Source organism: Ranitomeya imitator, chromosome 1 (genome assembly GCF_032444005.1).
Source record: "Ranitomeya imitator isolate aRanImi1 chromosome 1, aRanImi1.pri, whole genome shotgun sequence".
NCBI lineage: Eukaryota > Metazoa > Chordata > Amphibia > Anura > Dendrobatidae > Ranitomeya > Ranitomeya imitator.
Genome location: NC_091282.1, coordinates 307,918,552 through 307,942,095, shown reverse-complemented (window position 1 = coordinate 307,942,095; position 23,544 = coordinate 307,918,552). Strand labels below are relative to the sequence as shown.

General features: G+C 44.2%; 1 protein-coding gene across 1 annotated transcript in view; it reads left to right on the top strand.

The window, feature by feature from the left end:
• The window catches only part of PRKAB1 (protein kinase AMP-activated non-catalytic subunit beta 1), a 29,666-nt gene extending 6,434 nt beyond the window's left edge, over window positions 1-23,232 (top strand). Inside the window, exons 2-7 of the mRNA XM_069758441.1 lie at window positions 16,539-16,705; window positions 19,495-19,588; window positions 20,860-20,974; window positions 21,214-21,347; window positions 22,934-23,002; window positions 23,076-23,232. Coding sequence (XP_069614542.1) covers window positions 16,539-16,705; window positions 19,495-19,588; window positions 20,860-20,974; window positions 21,214-21,347; window positions 22,934-23,002; window positions 23,076-23,153 — 657 coding nt within the window. The 3' untranslated portion in view covers window positions 23,154-23,232. The remainder of the gene's footprint in view (window positions 1-16,538; window positions 16,706-19,494; window positions 19,589-20,859; window positions 20,975-21,213; window positions 21,348-22,933; window positions 23,003-23,075) is intronic.
• Window positions 23,233-23,544: the final 312 nt, after the last annotated feature.

Genomic DNA, 23,544 nt, shown 5'->3' with positions numbered 1-23,544 from the left:
CAGACTATGAGAAATGAGATTCTCTGGTCTGATGAGACGAAGATAGAACTTTTTGGTGATCATTCTAAGCGGTATGTGCTCATCAGCTGCCCAATACAATCCCAACAGTGAAACATGGTGGTGGCAGCATCATGCTACGGGGGGTATTTTTCAACTGCACTGACAGGACGACTGGTTGCCAGTGAAGGAAACATGAATGTGTCCAAGTACAGAGATATCCTGGATGAAAACCTCTTCCAGAGTGCTCTGGACCTTAGACTTGGGTGAAGGTTCACTTTCCAACAAGACAATGACCCTAAGTACACAGCTAAAATAACAAAGGAGTGGTTTCAGAACAACTCTGTGACCATTCTTGACTGTCCCAGCCAGAGCCCTGACCTAAACCCAGTTGAGCATCTCTGGAGAGACCTGAAAATGGCTGTTCACCATCCAACCTGACGGAACTGGAGAGTAACTGCAAGGAAGAACGGCAGAGGATCCCCAAATCCAGGTGTGAAAAACTTGTTGCATCATTCCCAAGAAGACTCATGGCTGTACTAGCTCAAAAGGTGCTTCTACTCCATACTGAGCAAAGGTTCTGATTACTTATGACCATGTGATATTTCAGTGTTTCTTTTTTTTTTTTTATAAATTTGCAAACATTTCTACATTCGTGTTTTGTTTTTTTTTGTTAGTTTTTTTTTTAGTCAAGATGGGGTGCGGAGTGAAAAATTTAAAAGGGTCTGAATACTTTCCATACCCACTGTAGTTTCATTTCTAGGGTAATGATGATCACCAATTTTAATATTCTACTTGGTATGTTCACACTTGCGCCATGATTTCTAATGTGTGCTTAAGACATTAAGGTACTATTCCTATTGTTTTTGTTTTTTATTTCAGAGTAAGAATGTTGGCACTAATGTTGTTACACTTGCCAGCCGCCGTCTTCGCCTGTTGTCGTTGTCGGTGCCGCTTCGGTCGTCTTCTGCAGGATGTGACCTGCCGGATCGCTGTAGTGTTTGTGATACGGAGGTCACTTCTCAATGTCATTGTATGAGAGCAAGAACGAGTCTCATAGACTTACACTGAGCGCTTGTGTCTGTTACGTCTGACTCCCAGTCAGTCCGAAGCTGCGGGAACAAGATGGCGCAAGAGCAGAAGACGGCGGCTGCTGAGTATATTACTACGGGCAGGGAACTTGTGTTCATGGCAACACTGCAGCACTGAAATAAAAAAAAACAAAAAACTGCTGGAGTGGTGCTATAAGGTGACACTGCTTTGTCTTGAGTGTAATGGCCAACCCCTTAGGCCGCGTTCACTCATTCAGTATTTTACATCAGTATTTGTAATCCAAAACCAGGAGTGGGTGATAAATACAGAAGTGGTGGCGTGTTTCTATTATACTTTTCCTTTGATTGTCCCACTTCTGATTTTGGTTAACAAATAGTAATGTAAAATACTGATCATGTGAATGTGGCCGTGCCCAAAGTCTCACATGTGTAGTTCCTGCTTAGAAAGATGCATGAACTGGGGAACATGTTGGGAGAGGTCAATCTATAGACTCCAGGTTCTGGATGTTGCTTATTATAACTTGCCAGGAATCTCCCATTTTTGTATCTTTCTTCAGAGAAAAACTGATGAAACTCTGACCAAACTCTGATGTAAATACTGACCAAACTCTTCTGAAACGTGGACCATTTTCTTTGCGTTCAATAACAATTGCTGAATAAGTCCTTAGGCTGAGTGCACTTTACCTTAGTCTTTCTTCAGTGATCGGAGAGGCAGTTGAGGAGACTGGACGCTGGAGCATCAGGCTTCTTAGAAGGTGTTGGATTTGCACTTTGGAATGGTGCCACACTTGTAGGCAGCGCAGAAGGCAATTCTGTCCTGCTATATTACATCATATGGCGAAGTCCCATAGGATACTCCATTAAATCAATTTTTTTACTCTTTAAAACGGTTTACCTTTATGATCAAATTTACATAAAGTAATATACGGTACATCAAAATTGAGTAGTCCTTTTTATAAAAGGGGAAAAGGGGGAACCAAAGTGGTGTAAAGTACACACTAGATTTAATAAACTGTCGTATCTTTATTCATTCAAAAACCTAAACTATAAACAACAATTTTCTGGTGACTTTTCTTGAAAATGGCACTATATACCCATACAATCCAGAAAAATCTGTCCAGGTAGAAAATACTGTAATTTCATCATACCGTTCATTCATGGCCATTATATGAAGACCTCTTTGACAATATAAATGCATTATGTACCGATTGTCTGATCGCTTTTATATTGCAATACCACAGTATTGCTGTACAGTGCCTATAAAAAGCCTACACTCCCCTATTAAAAGCTGTGGCTGAGTAGTAGCAAGATGACCATGCTGGAGGTCTTAAGCAATCCCCCGGCTGTCATAGTAACCCATTGGCTCCCCGCAATGCGATGCAGGGACCTGATGAGAGCTGTGTGTGTACGCTGCTTTCAGAAATTAAAGGGGTTTTCCTCACAAACATTATTTTAATCAATAGATCTTAAAATAATTGCACAATTGGATGTTTAACAAATATTCATTTTAATCAATAGATCTTGGAATAATAATTTCCCCAACTGGATGTGTTTAAATAAATTGTTCCTGTGCTGAGATAATCTTATGAATCTGCCCCTGCTCTGTACTGTGTAATGGCCGTGTCTGACAGTACAAGGACATGGTCTGATCATAGCACAGCTCCTGGGCAGAGGACGATGCAAAAAGAGTAGTATGTGGTGTGATCAGACCATGTCCCTACACGGTCGGACACAACCATTACACAGCACACAGCAGGGGCACATGTATAAGATTATCTCAGCACAGGAACAGTTTATTTAAACACATCCAATTGGGGAAATTATTCCAAGAGCTATTGATTAAAATTAATTTTTGTTTGTGGGGAAACTCCTTTAACAGGATCTTTTAAGCGGATAAAAGCCTAGGCCGGAACTCTGCTCCAGCTGCCGACTATTTGATATAGCTTGTATCTGCTGCATATGGAAAGTGTAGCTCTTGAACCCCATCCACATATCCTTCAAGGGTTGTTACATGACTTACTAATGAAGGAACGATTTAATCCATACTGCCACAGAGCAATATAGGGACTCTGTTGGGGTATGTGCACACGTAGAATGGTCCTCTGCGGATTTACCGCGGTTTTTGTGCGGATTCCACTGCGGTTTTCTATTATGGAGCAGGTGTAAAACCGCTGTGGATTCCGCGCAAAGAATTGACATGCTTGCGGAATGTAAACTGCTGCATTTCCACGCATTTTTCGCAGCATGGGCACAGCGTTTTCGGTTTTCCATAGATTTACATTGTACTGTAAACTCGTGGGAAACTGCTGCGGACCCGCAGCAAAATCCGCATCGTGTGCACTTAGCCTTAAACTGTTAGAGCTCACTCACGTATAAATCAGACGAGTGCTATCCAATGTCTGATCGTATAGCACGAGGACCAGTGTTAAACTATTGGGCAGTACTGATCAGTGTAGTTTATTTATTTTTTTTCCCTTCACCATGACAGCACCGTACATGAGATGGCATCTGCCCCCAGGAACAGGAAACCTGCAGCAGAGATAAAAGGGGACAGCACCTCTCTCCTCAGTCCTACAGGGCCAATGAGGGGCCTCAATGAGAGCAGCATCTTCCAATCTAAAAGAACTGTCAGCAGTGAGGCAAGCACTTCTTCATGTAGGGGAAAAAATACAGGGAAAACATGTGTTGTCCGATAACAACACAATGATAGCCTACATAAATCGATAAGGGGGGCACAAGATCAGCATCCCTTATGACAGAGGCCAAAGAACTGTTTATATGAGCAAAAAACCTTTTCCCTTCCCCCATGACGGCACACCTGAGAGAGGGGATCCGCCCAGCCAGGACAGGAAACCCTACTGAAAATAAAAGGGCGGTACCTCTCCCTCGCTTCAGTTGGGTTTCCTGTCCTGACAGGGACCCTCTTACTGAACACGGCGGTTCACTTACCCAGGTCCCGTCCCGGCATGGAAGAATCAGGCAGCGACTGTGCGTCGGGTTCGGGAGTCTGGAAGCGCCGTCCGCAGGTCCCCCGGGTCTCTGCGTCCGAGCGGGCGTTGAGCAGCATGGTCAGAGGGCTGTGTTCCCTTCCATGGCTGCCACGCCGCCCTCCCCTCTCTGCCGGCGTCCAGGTGCGGTGGCCGCTTCCGGGTTGCTCGTCTGACGTCACGCGCAAGGCGCGCTGGGAATGGGCGTGCCTGCGTGACGTCGGGGGCGGGCGCCGGATCCAAGATGGCGGCGCCCATGATGAGAACGCCGGCCGGTGAAAGGGAACTCCGGCGGCACGGCAGAGTGGGAGGGGGTTAATTTGGGCACCGAAGGAGGCGGGGAGTGCAGTGGTCCCCCCATAAAAGGGGGTTAGACCACAGAAGACGCGCTCATGTCCATAAACTTCACCATGGAAGTAGGACAACAGGAGCAGCAGCAGCAGCCGCCTTCACAGCAGCAGCAGCAAATGGAGCTCTCACCAGATGCCTTGCCGAGCCACCAGCATACCAAGAGCAGCCGCATAAGTGGTAGGAACAGCAGTCGTTCTGTCCGGCAGGATTCGTCGGCGTCCAGGAGGGACGCTTCACGTGCATCTGTCCAGCCTCCAAAATCGGTACCCTTGATTGTCGGTAGTGGTGAGTGATCTACGTGAATGTCACCCTTATGGTAACAGGGTCCATTTTTGTCTGTTTTGATCACTAGGGGTCCAGGAAAGCGGTTGGTAAAACAAAGAACCGAGAGTGTGCCCTTTGTAGAAACCCGCTTGCAGTTCAGTGGCAGAAGGATCTCTGTGCTGACTGCATTACTAAAACCATACAAGAAGAGACCCCTAATTTTGCCACTAGTCTAAAAGCCATAATACAGGCTGAAATAAAAGACTCCTTAAAATTGGCCCTTAGCGAACCAAGAAGGAGAAGCCGTAAGGTGTCCACAGACTCAGATGCCTCTCAGAGACAGGGGAGTCATAAAACATCCCGGTCTCCCTCTACCTCCTCGGCCTCTGTCCAGTCTTCAGATTCCTCCTCGGACAGTGATTCAGGAGGTCGTCCATGTTTCCCAACTGAGGACGTAGATAAACTGGTCAAAGCAGTTAGATCTGCAATGGGGCTTAAAGAGGAGACACCTAGGTCACTAGAAGATGTCATGTTTGGTGGCCTAGAAGAGAAAAGGAAACGCACGTTTCCGGTTAATGCAAAAATAAAAGCATTAATTGACAGAGTGGAAAAAGCCCGAAAAAATGGGTTCCTTGCCCTCTTCATCCAAAAGGAGATATCCTTTTGAGGATAAAGACTGAGTCCTGGGAAAAAATCCCTAAGATTGACAGGGCAGTAGCCAAATGTTTAAAAAGATCATCCCTTCCGTTAGAGGACTCTGGTGTTCTCAAAGACCCGCTTGATAAGAAAGCAGATAGTTTCCTGAGACACATCTGGGAAGCCTCAGCGGGGGGCCTTAAGCCGGCGATTGCGGGAACATGTACGGCCCGTGCCCTAATGGTCTGGCTACATCAGGTAGAAGATCAGCTGAAAAACAAAGTACCCAGAACTGACATCCTTGCAAATATTTCTTTGCTACAAGGAGCAGCAGCTTTTTTGGCAGACTCTTCTGCGGATTCCGCAAGACTAACAGCTAGAGCCGCGGGTTTGTCCAACGCGGCAAGAAGAGCCCTCTGGCTCAAAGGTTGCCCGGGGGATTTGCCATCTAAACACAAACTGTGTTCTACTCCATGTGACGGCCAACTTCTCTTCGGGAAAAAACTTGAAGACATCCTGGAACATGCAGGAGATAAGAAGAAAGGTTTTCCCAACATCCCTAAAGATCCTAAAAAACCTTTTTTTCGGAGGAGAAGATATAATAGAGGTCGCCCCCCAGGGGAGAGGAAAAATTTGGATTTTAGAGATAAAAGAGGATCGGGCTATATGTTTAAAGGCCCCTCCACATTGGCAAAAAAATCCCCCCAATGACATTACGCCATAAGTGGGAGGAAGACTCTCCCTCTTCTTTCCGGCCTGGGTAAATATCTCCCCCAGTATCTGGGTCACGAACATCATCAGAGACGGCCTAAAAATAAAATTCGTCTGTCCTCCCAGACGAAACTTCATAATAACTCCCCGACGGAAGTCTCAGCAGGAACAATCTGCCCTAGAAACCGAGATCTTGGGACTTGTCCACAAAAAGGTTCTTCAGGAAGTCCCAGTTCAGGAGGAAGGAGAGGGGTTTTACTCCCCCCTCTTCTTGATCCAAAAACCGGATGGTTCTTGGAGAACTATTATAAATCTAAGGAAGCTCAACCAATCCATAGAGAACTACACTTTCAAGATGGAGTCTATAAACACGACCATAAAACTTCTCTTCCAACACTGCTTCATGGCAGTAATAGACTTAAAGGATGCTTACTACCATATACCAATACATCAGGAATATCGGAAATACTTGAGGGTAGCTCTCTATATTCAAAATCAGGTAAAGCATTTTCAATATACAGCTCTTCCATTCGGCCTGTCTACAGCCCCCAGAGTTTTCACCAAAGTGATGGTGGAAGTGATGTCTTACCTCCGGTCCCGGGATGTAGTAATTGTCCCATATCTGGACGATTTCCTGGTAATAGGGAGGTCAGAGTCCCACTGCACTCATCAAATATCAGTGGTAACATCAACTCTAATGGAGCTGGGTTGGATAATAAACATCCCCAAATCCAGACTATTGCCAGTAAAAATACAGTCCTTCCTGGGGTTAATACTGGACTCCGAGCGTCAGCTCTGCCTCCTTCCACAAAACAAAGTGGACAAGATAATAAACCTGACCAGTACAGCAATACGTCAACCCGCAATGACTCTCAGAAAAGCGATGTCCCTTCTAGGCTCGTTAACATCGTGTATACCGGCAGTAGAATGGGCACAATTCCACCTAAGACATCTACAGTGGGAAGTTCTCTCAGCTCAAAGACTGTTAAGAAGGCATTTAGAAGGAAATCTATGTCTCTCCCTGAGCGTAAGGGATTCCCTAGCTTGGTGGACTGTAGAACACCACCTGACAAAGGGGGTCCGGTGGAAAAATCCGGTCATAGACATCATCACGACCGACGCAAGCGGTACAGGTTGGGGAGCTCATCTGAGATCTCACTCTGTACAAGGTACCTGGTCCATACGAGAAAAAAACTATGGATCAAACGAAAGAGCTATGGGCAGTGGAGAAAGCCCTAAGACATTTTCTCCCTTTACTCCAGGGTCGCCATACTCGAATCCTAACAGACAATCGAGCAGTGGTGGCGTATGTCAATCATCAGGGGGGAACGAGGTCCAAAGGCCTCATGAATGCGTCAAAACTCCTCTTCCAACTGGCGGAACAACACCTGTTATCTCTGTCGGCACTACACATCAGGGGCATAGAAAACACTCAAGCAGACTTCCTGAGTCGCAGAGGCTTAAGACAGGGGGAATGGTCCTTAAACCCCCAGATATTTCAACAAATAGTCCAAGCCTGGGGCTCACCAGAAATAGACTTGTTTGCCAATTCTCACAACAAAAAAGTCAGAAAATTCTGCTCCTTGAATCCAAGAGAACATCCCTTCGCAGTAGATGCCCTACTAATACCTTGGAAGTTTTCTCTGGCCTACGCATTCCCCCCGATAGTGATGATCCCAGCTGTGATCCGGAAGATCAGAGAGGATCAGGCGAGGATTATCCTCATAGCTCCATTTTGGCCAAGGAGACCATGGTTCTCCCTTCTAAGACAGATGTCGGTAACAGATCCATGGATTTTGCCAGAAATTCCGGACCTACTAACCCAGGGCCCAGTAACCCACTCTCAGGTGAAGGGCTTCCATCTGGCAGCCTGGAATTTGAGAGGGCGTTACTAAGTCGCCATGGATTCTCACCAGGTTTAATCTCCACCCTGTTGAAAAGCAGAAAACCCATAACTTCTAGAATCTATGGTAGGACATGGAAAAAATTTCTTGACTTCCTGGGTGAACCATTGGGGGAGGTGGCTCCAGTGGGTCCTATCCTAGAATTTCTGCAAGCAGGATTACATCTTGGGTTAGCAACCAGCACCTAACTAAACACCCTTTCGAGCCCTTACAGGAGTTATCACCTAAGTTACTTACCCTCAAAACAGTTCTTCTAGTAGCCCTAACATCGGCACGTAGGGTAAGTGATTTGCAAGCCCTGTCAATATCCCCTCCTTATACTCAGGTTTTTGATGACAGGATCGTTCTAAGACCAGACCCGGCTTATCTCCCCAAGGTGGTTCAAAAGTTCCATAGGACTCAAGAGATTACCTTACCATCTTTCTGTAGTAATCCCAAAAATCCAGGGGAACGAAAGTTCCACATGCTAGATGTGAGAAGATCTATGTTACAGTACATATCTATGACTAGTCAGTGGAGGAAAGACCAAACCCTATTCATAGCCTTTCAGGGTAGCAAAAGAGGGTGTGGGGTAGCTAAAAGTACTATTGCTAGATGGATTAGGGAGGCCATTAGTTTATCCTACTCTGCGGGTGGCACTCCGGTTCCTGAAGGCATCAAGGCTCACTCTACCAGAGCCATGGCTACCTCCTGGGCGGAAAAGGCTGAGGTATCAATTGATCAAATTTGCAAGGCTGCTACCTGGTCCTCACCCTCAACTTTTTTCAAGCACTACCGGCTAGACCTTTCCTCCTCTGCTGACCTAACCTTTGGTAGAAGGGTACTCCAAGCGGTGGTCCCTCCCTAAGGTTTCATTCTACAAAAGTCTCTCAGGTGTGCCGTCATGGGGGAAGGGAAAACACCAGGGTTACTTACTGGTAACAGGTTTTTCTGGAACCCATGACGGCACCTGTATATTCCCCCCCTTTATCACCTTTTCGGTGTGCACTATTGTTTTGGGTGCTTTTTTAGTTAATATGATGTGGTGTTGGATTGCCATGTGTACTAACCAGGGGGGCCTCTCATGCTCTGAAAACCAACTGAAGCGAGGGAGAGGTACCGCCCTTTTATTTTCAGTAGGGTTTCCTGTCCTGGCTGGGCGGATCCCCTCTCTCAGGTGTGCCGTCATGGGTTCCGGAAAAACCTGTTACCAGTAAGTAACCCTGGTGTTTCCTTAGCAGGGACATATTTAAAAGGGTCAGAGAATCTGGTAACCGATTTCTTAAGCAGGAAATATTTGGGAAAATCTGTGCCAGCTGGGGCACTCAAGAAATAGACTTGTTTTCCACAAAAGAAAATCGGAAAGGTGAGGAAGTTCTATTCTCTGAACCCAAGAGAATACCCGGAGGGAGTGGATGCGCTTCTGTAACGATGGAACTTTCATCAAGCATATGCATTTCCCCCGATACCATTAATCTTGATTCGGGAAGACAAGGCACGAGTAATCCTTATCGCTCCCTTTTGGCCAAAAAGGGCATGGTTCACAACGTGGCTCAGACGCCTGTCTATCTTGGACCCATGGATCCATCCGGATACTCCGAACCTCCTACACCAGGGACCAGTACAACACCCTCAAGTACACAGGCTCCATCTCACCGCCTGGAACTTGAGAGGGGGCTCCTACTAGCAAAGGGATTCTCGAACCCTTTGGTGACCACGTTGCTCGCCAGCAGGAAAAAGGTCACGTCAGACAAATGCCATAAAATTTGGCAGAAATTCCTGGAATCCTCGGGGCTACAATTGTCAGAAATGAACCAAGAAATTCCGGTAAAAGAAATTCTAGAATTTCTTCAGAAAGGGTTAGAAACAGGGCTATCTACTAGCACCTTTAAAAGTGCAAGTCTCTGCCCTGAGTGCATTGTTTGATCAAAAACTTGCTGACTACCCTTGGGTCTATAGGTTCATCCGGGCCTTCTTTGCAGCCAGACCCTCAAAATTACTACCCAAGGTCGCTCCCTGGGATCTAAATTTAGTTTAAATGCAAAAACACCTCCCCCCCCGCCCCCCCCTTTTGAGCCTCTCTCTTCCATTTCAATAAAGGCCTTAACCTTAAACTGTCCTGGTTGCCCTAACGTCAGGTCGACGTACCTGCGAGCTATCTTGGTAAACCCCCCTTACACTACCTTTCAGGATGACAAAGTGACTATGAAAACTGACCCGGCCTTCCTTCCAAAGGTCAGCTCAAAATTCCATAGAGACCAAGAAATAACTTTGCCCTCATTTTGTCCTCAACCAAAATCCCAGGGAGAACAAACCTTCCATTGTCTTGATGTCAGACGCTGCCTGCTTCAATACATAGAAGCCACAAAAACTTGGCGTCAGTCACCAGCCCTTTGTCTCCTTCCAGGGGACAAACGGGGGTAAAAAAAGGCCTCAAGGTCAACTATTGCCCTGTGGTTGCGTGCGGCTATTTCACTTTCATATTCCTCTGGTCAAGTTCCCCCACTAGGTGTTACTGCTCACTCCATGCGTGCTATCGCCACATCCTGGGCAGAAAGGGCAAATGCTTCCGTAGAACAATTTGTAGAGCGGCGGTATGGTCTTCACCCTCCACCTTCTACTGACATTATAGGCTAGTCTTAGGTCTGTCAAACCTTTCTTTTGGGAGAAAAGTACTATCTGCTGTTGTCCCACCCTAGGAGTCTTTCTATTTCTTCCTCTCGTGTACGGTGCTGTCATGGTGAATGGGAAAAAAATAATTACTTACAGGTAAATTGATTTTCCAGAACCATGACGGCACCGCATTAATTCCTGCCCTATCTTGGTGATGGTTGTGTGATGTACAAAAAAGAAAAAAAGGAATATACATATATAGAGACAAGTGACTATACAAAATGAATGTGACATACGTGTATGTACTAACAAGGCGGTCATCTTCCATACTCTGACACAAACTGAGGAGAGAGGTGCTGCCCCCTTTTATCTCTGCTGCAGGTTTCCTGTTCCTGGGGGCGGTTGCCATCTCACGTACAGTGCTGTCATGGTTCTGGAAAATCAAATTACCGGTAAGTAATTATCATATTTTTTTTTTTTTTTTGCTTGAGAAGGGATTAGACCTACCGGTAATAGGTTTTCCTGGAGTCCATCATGACTGCACCATCGGGAGGTTGTTCTTCTTATCCTTGATAGGGACGGGAACACACGAGGTTAAAAGGCCTCTCCCTCCACCACCCTCTCAGTGATATTCCAAGTACCACACCAGGATGAATGCAACTCTATTTTATTTCACATTCCTTCTACATACGTTATCATCACATATCAGGAATTATTTAAAGGGAGGGAACATAATTGGTGCTGTCATGATGGACTCCTGGAAAGCCTATTACTGGTAGGTCTAATGCCTACTTTCCAGGACGTCCCTCCTGTCGGCAGCATCAGGAGAGTGCCAGAGGATACATTTAGGGTGGGACTACTGCCTGGAGGATCTTCCTCCCAAAGGTCAATTTTTTTTTTTTTTTTTTGCCTGCTAACACATCCAATTTATTGTGTTTGCAAAAGGTACTTAGATTTGACCAGGTTGTGACCCTGCAGATCTGGCCACCGAGGCACGCGCTTGCTCTTCCCAAGATGTGGCTACTGCTCTCGTGGAGTGAGCTCTAACATTGACTGGGGGTGATTTTCCTTCAGCTGTGTAGGTCAGGTGTATTGCTGATCTGACCCATCGAGCCAGTGTTGCCTTTGATGCTTTTTTTCCCTTATTTTTTTTTCCCCCAAAAATTGTGCAAACCGATTGCAATCTATTCGCCAGTCCTTTGTGGCCTCCAAGTATCAGAGGACTATCCTCTTGACATCTAGAGAGTGAAAAGACTGCTCCCGATCATCCTTATAATTTTGACGGAAGGCAAAACTACTTCCTGACTCATGTGAAAAGAGGATGCCAACTTTTGGCAGAAAAGCGAGGTCTGATCTAAGGATAATGCAGTCCTCTAGAATTTTTAGGTATGGACTTTTTATGGAAAATGCCTGCATTTCCCCAATCCATCTGGCTGTAGTTATGGCCACAAGGAATGCAGCTTTAAGGGAGAGAGATCTTGTTTTGAGTCCTCCAATGGTTCATATGGAGGTTTACAGACTGTTTAGGACAATGTTCAAATCCCATGGTGGGACATAGGCCCTAACTGTGGGTCTTAATCTGCCTGTGGCTTTTACAAAACTCTCAATCCAGGGATGGGATGACAGTGGGTAGTCCATAAAAACACTTAAGGCTGGGATCTGTACTTTAAGAGTACTAGGCCTCAGGCCTTTTTAAAATCCTGCCTGTAGAAACTCTAGAATTTTGGGAACGTCGGGATTAGAAGATTCTGTCGCCGCTTCAGGAAACTCTGAACCAAATTTTTTCCATATTTTCGTATATGTCCAAAGTCACTGGTTTCCTACTACTCTGAATAGTCGTTATGATGACATCTGAGACCCCTCGACCTCAACATTTCCCGCTCAGGATCCAGGCTGACAGCTGTAGGAGCTCTTCACTTTGGGAAGGTGAATCAGTCCCTGGAACAGTAGATCGTGTCTCTGACGGGGGTCGTCTATGGCCATCTTCCTGAGAAGGGGAAACCAACTTCTTCTGGGCCAAAAGGGTACTATCATAATGACTGTGGCCTGATCTTCTCATACTTTCCTCAGAATTGCTGGGATTAGAGTAAAGGGGGGGGGGGGGGGGGAGCATATGCCAGACCCATGTCCCACTTCTGAGATGGTGCATCCACCCCTGTTGGTCTGTCTCCCTGATTTAGAGAAATACATTTTCTTGTGTTTGAATTTTTCCTTGTGGCGAACAGGTCCATTCGGGGAGTACCCCATTGTCGTATTACATGACCGTATTCTTCCCAGTTCAGCTCCCACTCCGACTGCTGGATTTTCTCCTGGCTGAGGAAATCTGCCACTACATATTGGGAACCCTTCAAATGTATTGCTTTCACTGAGGGCACCATTTTCTCTCCCCCAAAGGAAGATCTTTTGTGCGACTGATTGTAGACAGTGGTGTCTTGGGCCCCCTTGTTGCCTGAGGAAGGACACTGTAGTAACATTGTCTGATAAAATACGGATGTGCTTGTTTTTTAGCTTTGGTCTGCTCCGGCTTAGCGTCTCCCAGACCACCTGCAATTCTCAAAGGTTGGATGATCCGGGAGGATATGAACTTTGCCAGATGCTATGTATGTACTGATCCTGCACCTGTGCCCCTCTGCCGCTTGTGTCTGTGGTAATTAATACAAATGGGGACTGTCCACATAAACCCCTTCAGGTTTGTTCTGGACGTCCACCAGGTCAAAGATTTTTGTGTCAATGTTGATAGTTTTAATTATTTTATTTTTATTTATTTTTTTTGTTCAGACCATCCGTCCTTCTGTTCCAAGTTGGCAGGATTTAATGTTGCAGTTGCCTTGAGTGGAATTGACACCACCGGACTCCTGGAATAGAAGCTGTCATCAGTCCCAGTATTCTCATAGCGTCTGACACCTGATATTTCTTTTTAAAGGCTAAGACTTTGACTCTAGTTCTTCCTGCTTTTTCTTTGGTAGGCGTAAGGGCATCTGTCTCTCGGAATCCGGGAGAATTCCTAGGAAAACTTTCTTGTTTCCCTGGCACTAGGTCTGAAATCTCCCAGTTTATTATCCAACCTAGGTTGTTTATTAATAAGACGGTTGATGTTAATCTGTCTCTGAGCAGCTGGGGGGATTCTGTCATCAATAGGAAATCGTCCAAATACTGGACAATCACCATTTCCTGCTCCCTGAGAAAAGCCATCACTTCTGCCATCCGTTTGGAAAAAATGTGTGGTGCGGAGGAAAGACCAAAGGGGAGACATCTGAACTGGTAATGACGCACTTCTTTTCCTTTTATCAGCGTGAATCTTAGATATCGCTGGCTGTGGGGATGAATTTGTACGTATAGTATGCTTCTTTCAAATCTAGCGTGCTTATTACCATATTCTGTTTTAATTAGTGGGGTTGTAGATTTTATAGATTCCATCTTGAATCTTTTGTATGCAACCCATCTGTTTAGAGATTTTAAGTTTAGTATCGTGCGATAATCTCACCCTGGTTTTTTGATTGAGAAAAGGCCCGAATAGTACCCCAGACCTCTCTGCTTCCGGAACCACTGCTCCAGAACGTATTAATTTCTCTACCGTCTGATAGCAGTCTTTTGGTAACTTGGGGAGACTGGACCGCTGATAGATGGAATCTTCCTTGGGGTAACTTTATGAATTCGATTCTGTAGCCTTCTGCTACCTACTATAGCATCCATGGATTTTTTTTTTAGATATTTTTTTTAACCCTGCTGTTCTGTTGGTCAAAAATGACCGACTTTGAACTTCAATATTCTTTAAAATATTCAAGATGCGGCTCTGAAACCCGTGGCCGACCGACCCATCCTCATTTAAGTCAATCAACCACAAGTTTCAGAACCGCATCTTGAACACCCCAAAAAATACCAAAGTTCAAAATAGGTCTCCCCAGACCGAACAGAACAGCAGGGTTAAACAAGCTGGGAGAAACTTCTAAAGCCTCCCCTAACCCCCCCCCCCCCCCAGCCTGGCATCATTGTCTGCGAGAACTACTTGACGAACCAGAAAGGGTACTTCTTCCCTTACCGCCTTTTGTGTAGCTCCATCTACCCGTCTTTCCTTTCCTTTGTACTCTGGTTTCTGATGGGAGTATGGTCTACGAAAGGACACCACTTTCTTAGGGTTTTTCTGGACCAAAAACTCGAAGGCCTGAAAAAGGGGATGGAGCATAATTTATTCTTAGTTACAATCCCCTGACCAGGTTTAGCCATATTGCTCGTCTTGCTGTATTTGTTAGGGCTTCATTCCTTGCGGCGAATCTAATGGATTCCGCTGAGGCATCCGCCATTAAAGCTGGTGCCATTTTGAGCAACGGCATAGATTCCATGATCTCTTTTCTGGGGTCTTATTCTTTAAATGGGCCTCTAAGTCTGCCAACTATATTCATGGACCTGGCTACCAAGGTTGAGGCCATATTTGCTTTAATTACAGCAGCTGAGGACTCCCATGACTTCTTTAGAAGACCCTCTGCCTTTCTATCCATAGGATCATTAAGGCATGAGGAGTCTTCAAAGGGGATCTCCATTTTCTTTGCTACCTTGGCTATTGGGATATCAACTTTCAGGGTTTCTTCCCATAAATTAATGTCCTCCGTTTCAAATGGGAGACGTGTCCTAAAACTTCTTGGGATAGTGAGGGTTTTTTTTTTTTCTCTCTACCTCCTCCCACTCCCATGGGTTTAATACACATGGGTTTAATACACATGGCTTTAATGTGTATATTGACAGGAAATACTTTATTCATACGGCGTCTCAGGCTGCCAAACATTTCATGCTGTATGGATGGAAGGAGGTTGACAAGTATCACCTACTCCCATAGTATTTCTGACAGCAGACAATAAAGCGTCCGTATCTTCCCAAGTAAAGACATACATATTTATTTATTTTGTCCTTTATTCTGGGAGGCCTAATACAAATCCCTCCCTTTCATCCTGTTCTGCGTCAGTGATTGAAACCTCCTCCCCCTTCAGAAATGGACTCCATCTCCCACTGTGGTCTTTTTGGTCTAGGGCCCACCCGGGCGGAATACGGAGCAACAAATTCTGAAACGGTACTTTGAACCTCCGTCCTGATGTCAGTCATAAATGAGGAGCGTTCATCTTTGACCACCTTCGCGATGCACTCTGGGCATAATTGCTTCCCATATGCGTCAGGTAGTTTTCCGTTACACATGGCACATTTCTTCCCCTTCTTTTTAGGCGTAGATGTAGCCATGGTCCTTCTCTTTTGCTCACGTTACCTTTTTTTTCTGCAAAAAAAAAACTCATCGCGGTAAAAAACGCAGCATGTTGATTAATTTTGCGTTTTTTTTTTTTTTTTTTTTTTGAGGATTTCCCACTATATTATTGCATTGGGAACCTCCACAAAAAAAAGCACAAACGCGCAAAAAACGTTAAAAAAAAAAAACGTATGCAGATTTCTTGCAGAAAATGTCCGGTTTTGTTCAGGAAATTTCTGCAAGAATTCCTGACTTGTGCACATAGCTTAAATTTAACCGTGCAAAGTAATTAAGGCAAGTATATTACATGTCATTTACGGTCACTGTTCTCAATTGTGAGGCTATTGTGTCCATAGTGCAGTCATTTCATGTGAGTGTGCTGGCCTATGCCCTGCTGTACAGTTGTCCGCCACATAATGTTACTTTGGATGCCTACAGTATTTTCCTCTTATAAAATGTAGTATAGGAAAGGATCAAAATTAACTTTATTTTTTCATAGCTGTACGGTTATAACTTAGAAAAACCCTTTTGTGTAACATAACATTCCCCTGTAATCTCCGATCTTGGCTCTCCAGAATCATCACTTACTGCCCTTCATGATTATTCCCACCAACATCACAATTTCAGATGTGCTTCCATGTGAATATCAGTGGTCATAAATCTGCCTGCAGATCATATGTATTTGATGATGGCTTTTAGGCTATGACTTTATTATGGAGCTGTTTATGTTTAAAGGAAAGCAATGAACAAAGTTCTACCTGCAAGTAATACCCATCTGTCAGATATTTTGTTAAAACTGATGTTCTTGTCACAGGCACCGCTGGAGAAGGATGAATTTCTAGCATGGCAGCATGACTTAGAAGTAAATGATAAAGCTCCGACACAGGCTCGGCCAACTGTGTTTCGCTGGACTGGCGGTGGGAAGGAAATTTACCTATCTGGGTCATTTAATAACTGGGGGAAGATTCCACTCATAAGGAGGTACGTCGTTCACTATTAGTAACGTTGTTCTATTGGAGAATAGCCGGTGTGAAAATATATTAAAAAAATGAGAATTGTTCTGTCTGTGGGCACATTTAAATAAAAACGTTCCCAGCACTAAATCCGTGGCTGAAGTTGCTATGTCCAACCTATTCAGCCTGTCGGCAAAACACCATCAACCGTCGGAGTACAGGTGCATACCAGAAAAACGCATTTGTGATTACAATGTCCAAAATGGAAGAAAAGGTAGCACTCGCCCTCCGATTTAAAAGATCCCTTTATTCAATCATTGGAATAGTGGGTTCAGCAGGAGGATAGTGGAGGACTTGTGGAAACGACGGCCGTTTTGCGCACAATGCGCGAAACAGCTGTCATTTCCAGAAGTTCACCAGCTGAACACGCTATGCCAATGATTTGAATAAAGGAAAACTTCAGTCGGCGGGTGAGTGCTACCTTTTTTTTTCTATTCTGGGCATTGCAAACATTTGGATAGGCCTAGACTCCTTGCATTTTATTTTATTAATTTTTTCTACAATTGCATGTGTTTTGTATTAGAGGAGAAGTTTGTGTAGAGCCGAGCTGTCGGCAAGCTAGCCTGATGGATCTACCACTGGGAAGAATTCTCCCGCTAACTATGCAGCATATATAGGTGACTCTGCAGAGACCAAATAAAGAAAGTTTACATTTAAGTCCAATAATTTATGGTGGAAAATATAGGATTAAATTACTAAAAAAAAAAAAAAATGTCCAGAGCATACATTGACTACGTTGGGCCTTTTTTGAGAGAAAAAATAATGCTGTCACCCTAAGTTCAAAAGCCTACATCTTTATTTATTTTTATAATATTCTTCTGTCTGTATTGCCGCACAATGGTTTACTTGTTTGAGGGAAGGATGGTGGTTGTGTGGGTTTTTGGTTTTTTTTTTTTTTCTCCTAAAAACCTTCTTGAAATGACTTTGTTCTGATCATTACCATACTACAATGGGATACTTCTGTATGTGTGTCTTATATGAAGACCTGGGCTCTACAGTCAAATTGAGGTGATATTTATTTGCAATCCAATGTGTCAGTCAATAAGTAGCTCACCGACACAAAAAGAGGACTTAAAAATTCTCCAAAATTAAAAAAAAAAAAAAAAACAAAAACACCAGAAAAAAAGGCAACAACGCTCACCTGCCCAGGCCTCCAAACAATTGCAGTATCAGGGTGCAGTGGACCTGATTAAAGATGGAGGCAACACAGGTGCAGCAATACCGATGAAACAGCCGCTCTCAGCCATCAATCTGTGGAGGAGGGGCGGCTGCTTGGTATATTAGTGCACAAAAGATACTAAGCTGTATTCGGTGTTATTCACATACAGGTGATACAGAGCATCTGGCTTACAGCCTATTAGTGATGCCCATATTCTTAGATCAGGTGGGCTGCCCAGTGCTAACCAAAAGCATCCGGTGTGAACAGAGGCCACAGTTTACAGAGGAATCTGGGCCCAACTGCACCCTGAAGGGTAAAGTGCAAAAAAACACATAGTGAGGTATATGTGAGGTATTAGTTGATATTTTGGCCAAAACATGGAAGCGCGCAACCCACGCCAAGGGTGCCCACATTTTCGCGCTTCCATATTTTTGGCCAGAATATCAACTAATACCTCACACATATTGCTATGTGTTTTTTGCACTTTACACTTCAGAGTGCAGGTGGGCCCAGATTCCTCTGTAAATTGTGGCCTCTGTTCACACAGGATGCTTTTGGTTAGCACTGGGCAGCCTGGCTGATCTAAGAGTATGGGTGTCACTAATAGTTTTTCTTTGAAAAGAAAAAACAAAAAAAGGAAATGTAGACATTTTTGCAAATTTATTAGTCAAGATGGGGTGCAAAGTGTACATGAATGAGAAAATAAAAATGCCTTTTTTTTTTTAAATTTACCAAATGGCTGCAATGAAACAAATTGTAAAATGTAAAGGGGTCTAAATACTTTCCGTACCCACTGTATATTCCATACCTAGGGGTTGCATGATGGCAACACAAAGTGGTCTTTCTATCCTGGCCTTAATAGTCCAGCGCCAGCTCTCTGCCATTGCTCTACCTTGTGGCTGCAGTAGTGATGGGACTATAGCACACTTCACCACTACAGCCAGTCGCTGTGCTCGGAGGCTTGTCAGATGTAGACTACTTCACGCCTGTAGCCAACATGCAGGAGAGTCTGTGCAGGACCCCAAGATGGCAAGTACCTGCTCTTTTTTTCTTGTATGTATAAGGCTACGTTCACATTAGCGTTGCGTCGGGCGCAGCCACGGTGACGCATGCGTCATGCGCCCCTATATTTAACATGGGGGCGCATGGACATGTGTTGACTTACGTTTTGTGACGCATGCGTCATTTTTGGCGCAAGCGTCAGGTGCAGAGGACGCAGCAAGTTGCATTTTTTTTTTTTTGCGTCCAAAAGCAAGCCAAAAATGAACGCATGCATCACAAAACCATGCGTTTTTTGCATGCGTTGTGCGTTGCGTCGCCGACTCAACACACAACGACGCAAATGTGAACGTACCCTAAGAGTTTAAAAAATTGTTTTTCACTTGAGTAGAGATTAAAGAACGTGTGGTAAAATAAACCTTTGCCTTCCCTATTCAAATAGGTTTCAGAAATGCTCGTCGTACACTGCTCCATTAGTGCTTGGCTGAGCACTAACCAATAGATAATAGTTATACAATCTCTTCTTTCTATCCTTGTACTTAGGACTAGCTGCTATACAATGTGTCATTGCACCTAATTCCCCTTTCATTATGTTCCAGCCATAACAACTTTGTAGCAATATTGGACCTGCCAGAAGGTGACCACCAGTACAAGTTTTTTGTTGACGGCCAGTGGACACATGACCCTGCTGAGGTAACTGAGTAAAGACCTTTTCTTTTGGCCAAATTCATTAAGTTTAATCAGTGAGTGATAGCACTCATCCGATAGTTATACATTTGTGTGAGCAATCTGATAAAAAATCACATTGCACGCAGACCAATGATACTCGAGGCGGTGCAGATCTGGGTCTTTTTTTCTTGGCTGTATTCAGCGCTCTGCGATTTGACTATGAAATCTGTATAGTGCAAGGGGTAAAAAATCAAATGGTTATGGACCATCAGTATGGCATCCGATTTTAATAGCCGCATTATGGGAAACTGTAAACAGTCCTGTAAAAGATTAATAACTGCTGAGTAAATAGACAGATTGAATATGGATGCTGCTTTTAAAGAAACCTTTTCATCTCGTATGCTTAAAGGGAATCTGTCACCTACTTTTTCGTATAAGCTGCAGCCACCGCCATCAGGGACTTATCTACAGTACTCTGTATTGCATTCTGTAATGCTGTAGATAAGCCCCCAATGTAACCTGAAAGATAAGAAAAACAAGTTAGATTATACTTCAATTTGTGGCCAAAGAGGTTGTCCACTACTTCTATATTGATGGAGTTAGGATGGGTCATCAATGATTGATCAGCCAGGGTCCGACACCCCCACCAATCAGCGGTCATCGGCATCCGCCGGCCAGATTTACTCACTTAGCGAGCTGCTCTGTATGTACTGCACATCCGCTTCTTATTCAAATCAATAGTAGGTGGATGTGCAGTACCCAACCATGGCCATTACAAGTAGACAGAGCAGCTCGGCAAGTGAGTACATCCGGCCGCTGCCAACACCGATGCTGAACCGTGGGGGTGCCGAGTGTTAGACCCTGGCTGATCAGATATTGACTATCCTAAAGATAGGCCATCAATGTAAAATTAGTGGACCACCTCTTTGAAAGCAAAAACTGTCCTGCATGGCAGGTACCTTATTTATGCTAAATGTATATCCCATGGAGAGCTCTCCATATTTGCTGTGTATTTTAGACACTTTTTTTTTCCCCTCCTATTTGCTTGAAAAGGGGTCGTGACTTTTGACTTGGCTGCCATGGAATGCTATGGCTATTTGATGAACCTTTCTGGAGTAGATTGAGCCAACTATGTTGTGTAAAATTAAACTAGACTGTGTTTTATTTTGGTTTTTTAACATGCCAAATTTATCATTCATATGAGCCACTTTAATGGTCTTAAAACGTGCATCTAATCCTAAGACAGATGTAGTAAATCCTCCGTGATGTTTCCTTTTGTTTTTACCTTTCTGTAGCCGGTAACAACCAGCCAGCTCGGCACTATAAACAATGTTATTACTGTGAAGAAAACCGATTTTGAAGTATTTGATGCCTTAATGGTAGATTCTCAAAAAGGCTCCGATGTGTCAGGTAGGTCTCTTCTGTCATAATCTTTCACATTCCACTTTTAATATAAAATTGTACACGTGGACCTGTAAATGATGACTGTATGAAGTCCAGTGTTCTAAAGTGCTGTTTTGATTTTAGCAAAATTGAACTGAGCACTGTTCTGTAACTTGTGATTAACAAATTCCTTTTTTTAATATATAAATTGTAATGCCCCAGAAGAGAATTTGCCTTTTTCGAGTAACTTGCTTCTGCTTACCCAGAATTGTCTAGCTCCCCGCCTGGTCCATACCTGCAAGATCCATACAGCTGTAAGTTAGAAGAACGTAACAAATCCCCTCCTATCCTTCCACCTCATCTACTTCAAGTTATCCTTAACAAAGACACTGGCATTTCTGTAAGTATTCAGCTTTTTAGGTAAATTTTGACTTTTTATGAGGTATTTAATAGCATGGTTTGTAAACAAACAAAAAATCATGAGCAAAGTAATTGGCTGTCTGCTGTGTTATTTTTTTTGTACTCCAACCTAAGAGCAGTCAGGTGATGGCAAGCAGATTTTTGCTTCTGTTCCATAGGGAAATTGGACATTGCACCCATTTTGGTAAATCTCCAACATTCCGTAAGCAAAGGAAAATAAAGCAGTTGCCTTTAGGAGTCAATCAAATTTCAATTTTTCCTCCAATGATCCTTTGGAAAACTGATTTAAAGTGCCTAGGGCAACTGCACTGTTTTTGATAAATTCAACCCAGTTTTGCTTGTGACAATTTTCTGACCCTTTTTTTTTTTTTCTCCCCTTCTTTAACCACTAAACATCGTATGGTTTACTCACTCATCACATGCTGTTTTCAGCATCACTACATTTGTGGGACAGTTGCCATAAAACTGGCTACAAGGGCTAACCTAGTGGGTGTTCAGGGTACAACCAGAAATGCATGGGCTCAGGCTTGGACTGGCCCATAGGAGAATCCTCCGGTGGACCCCGGTGCAAGAGTGGACCATCACTCTTATATGAGCAGTACTTGGCACAATATACTTGCATCACAATGTACAGACAAAGGCAGCATCTTAATTCACTTAAATCCCCCCAGTTCATTGTTGTATAAATTTGTGATTGAGGAAAATATCATATTTGCATGTAGTTAAGTGGGCCCTGGAGTTGGTTACTTGTGGGCCTTTGGCACCCCAGTCCGACACTGGGCTGTACTTTTAAATTATTGGAAGAATGAGGAAAGCCTGGTTTGCCAGCACATTTCATAAAGTAAGTGAATAATCTTGTATTTCTGGGAAGCAAGTGGGGTAGGATCAGTGGTTTTAAAGGGAACCTGTCACCCCCAAAATCGAGGGTGAGGTAAGCCCACCGGCATCAGGGGCTTATTTACAGCATTCTGTAATGCTGTAGATAAGCCCCCGATGTAACCTGAAAGATGAGAAAAAGAGGTTATATTATACTCATGCGGGCGGTCCGATCCGATGGTCGTCGCGGTCCGGTCCGATGGGCGTCGTGGTCTGGTCCGGGGCCTCCTAGCTTCATAGGATGACGTCCTCTTCTGGTCTTCACGCTCCGGTGCAGGCATACTTTGTCTGCCCTGTTGAGGGCAGAGCAAAGTACTGCAGTATGCAGGCGCCGGGAAAGGTCAGAGAGGCCCAGCACCTGCGCACTGCAGTACTTTGCTCTGCCCTCAACAGGGCAAATCAGTACGCCGAAGCGTGAAGACCAGAAGAGGACGTCATCTGATGAAGATGGGAGGCGCCGGACCGCGACACCCATCGGACCAGATCGGGAGTATAATATAACCTCTTTCTTTTCTTTCAGGATACATCGGGGCATTCCAGAATGCTGTAGATAAGCCCCTGATGCTGGTGGGCTTACCACACCCTTGATTTGGGGGTGACAGGTTCCCTTTAAACTCGTGGCTCAATCGCATACCCCAAATAAGTTCTTAATTTTAGCAGCTCGCAGTGCTGACTTTGTCTGTTTTTCAGTGTGACCCAGCCTTGCTTCCAGAACCAAACCATGTTATGTTAAATCACCTGTATGCCCTTTCCATCAAGGTAAGCACATTAATACCAGTGTGTTTAAAACACATTGACAATACAACTTCACATCTTCGTTCTCTTCTTCCAGGATGGCGTGATGGTCTTAAGTGCTACTCACCGTTACAAGAAGAAATACGTCACCACATTGCTGTACAAGCCAATATGAGCTGCATCAATAGACTTTTCTTCTATTTACACCCTTTTCCGACATTTTTTTAAATATTAAATTTTTTCAAACTCCGTTATATCTGTCACTATTGTATTGAGCATTACAATGGTCCACAATCCAGATCCACAGACCATTGAGGAAAATGGAAACTTTGCCCACTATGAAGTGAGAGCGATTGAGAAATTGTGTATCCAAATGGTAGACAATTGAAGCCTGGCATGTAGGGCTCTTACTGGAATAATGGCCATGTAGATCGCTGCTGTCTTTAGGTAGCTCTGCAGACTAGAAATTCAAAGATGTTGGGTTCTATTTTAGATTTGTCTGTACTCTTATTTCACAAGAATAAGGGTATGTGCACACGCTGCGGAATGGTGTGTGGATTTTTCCA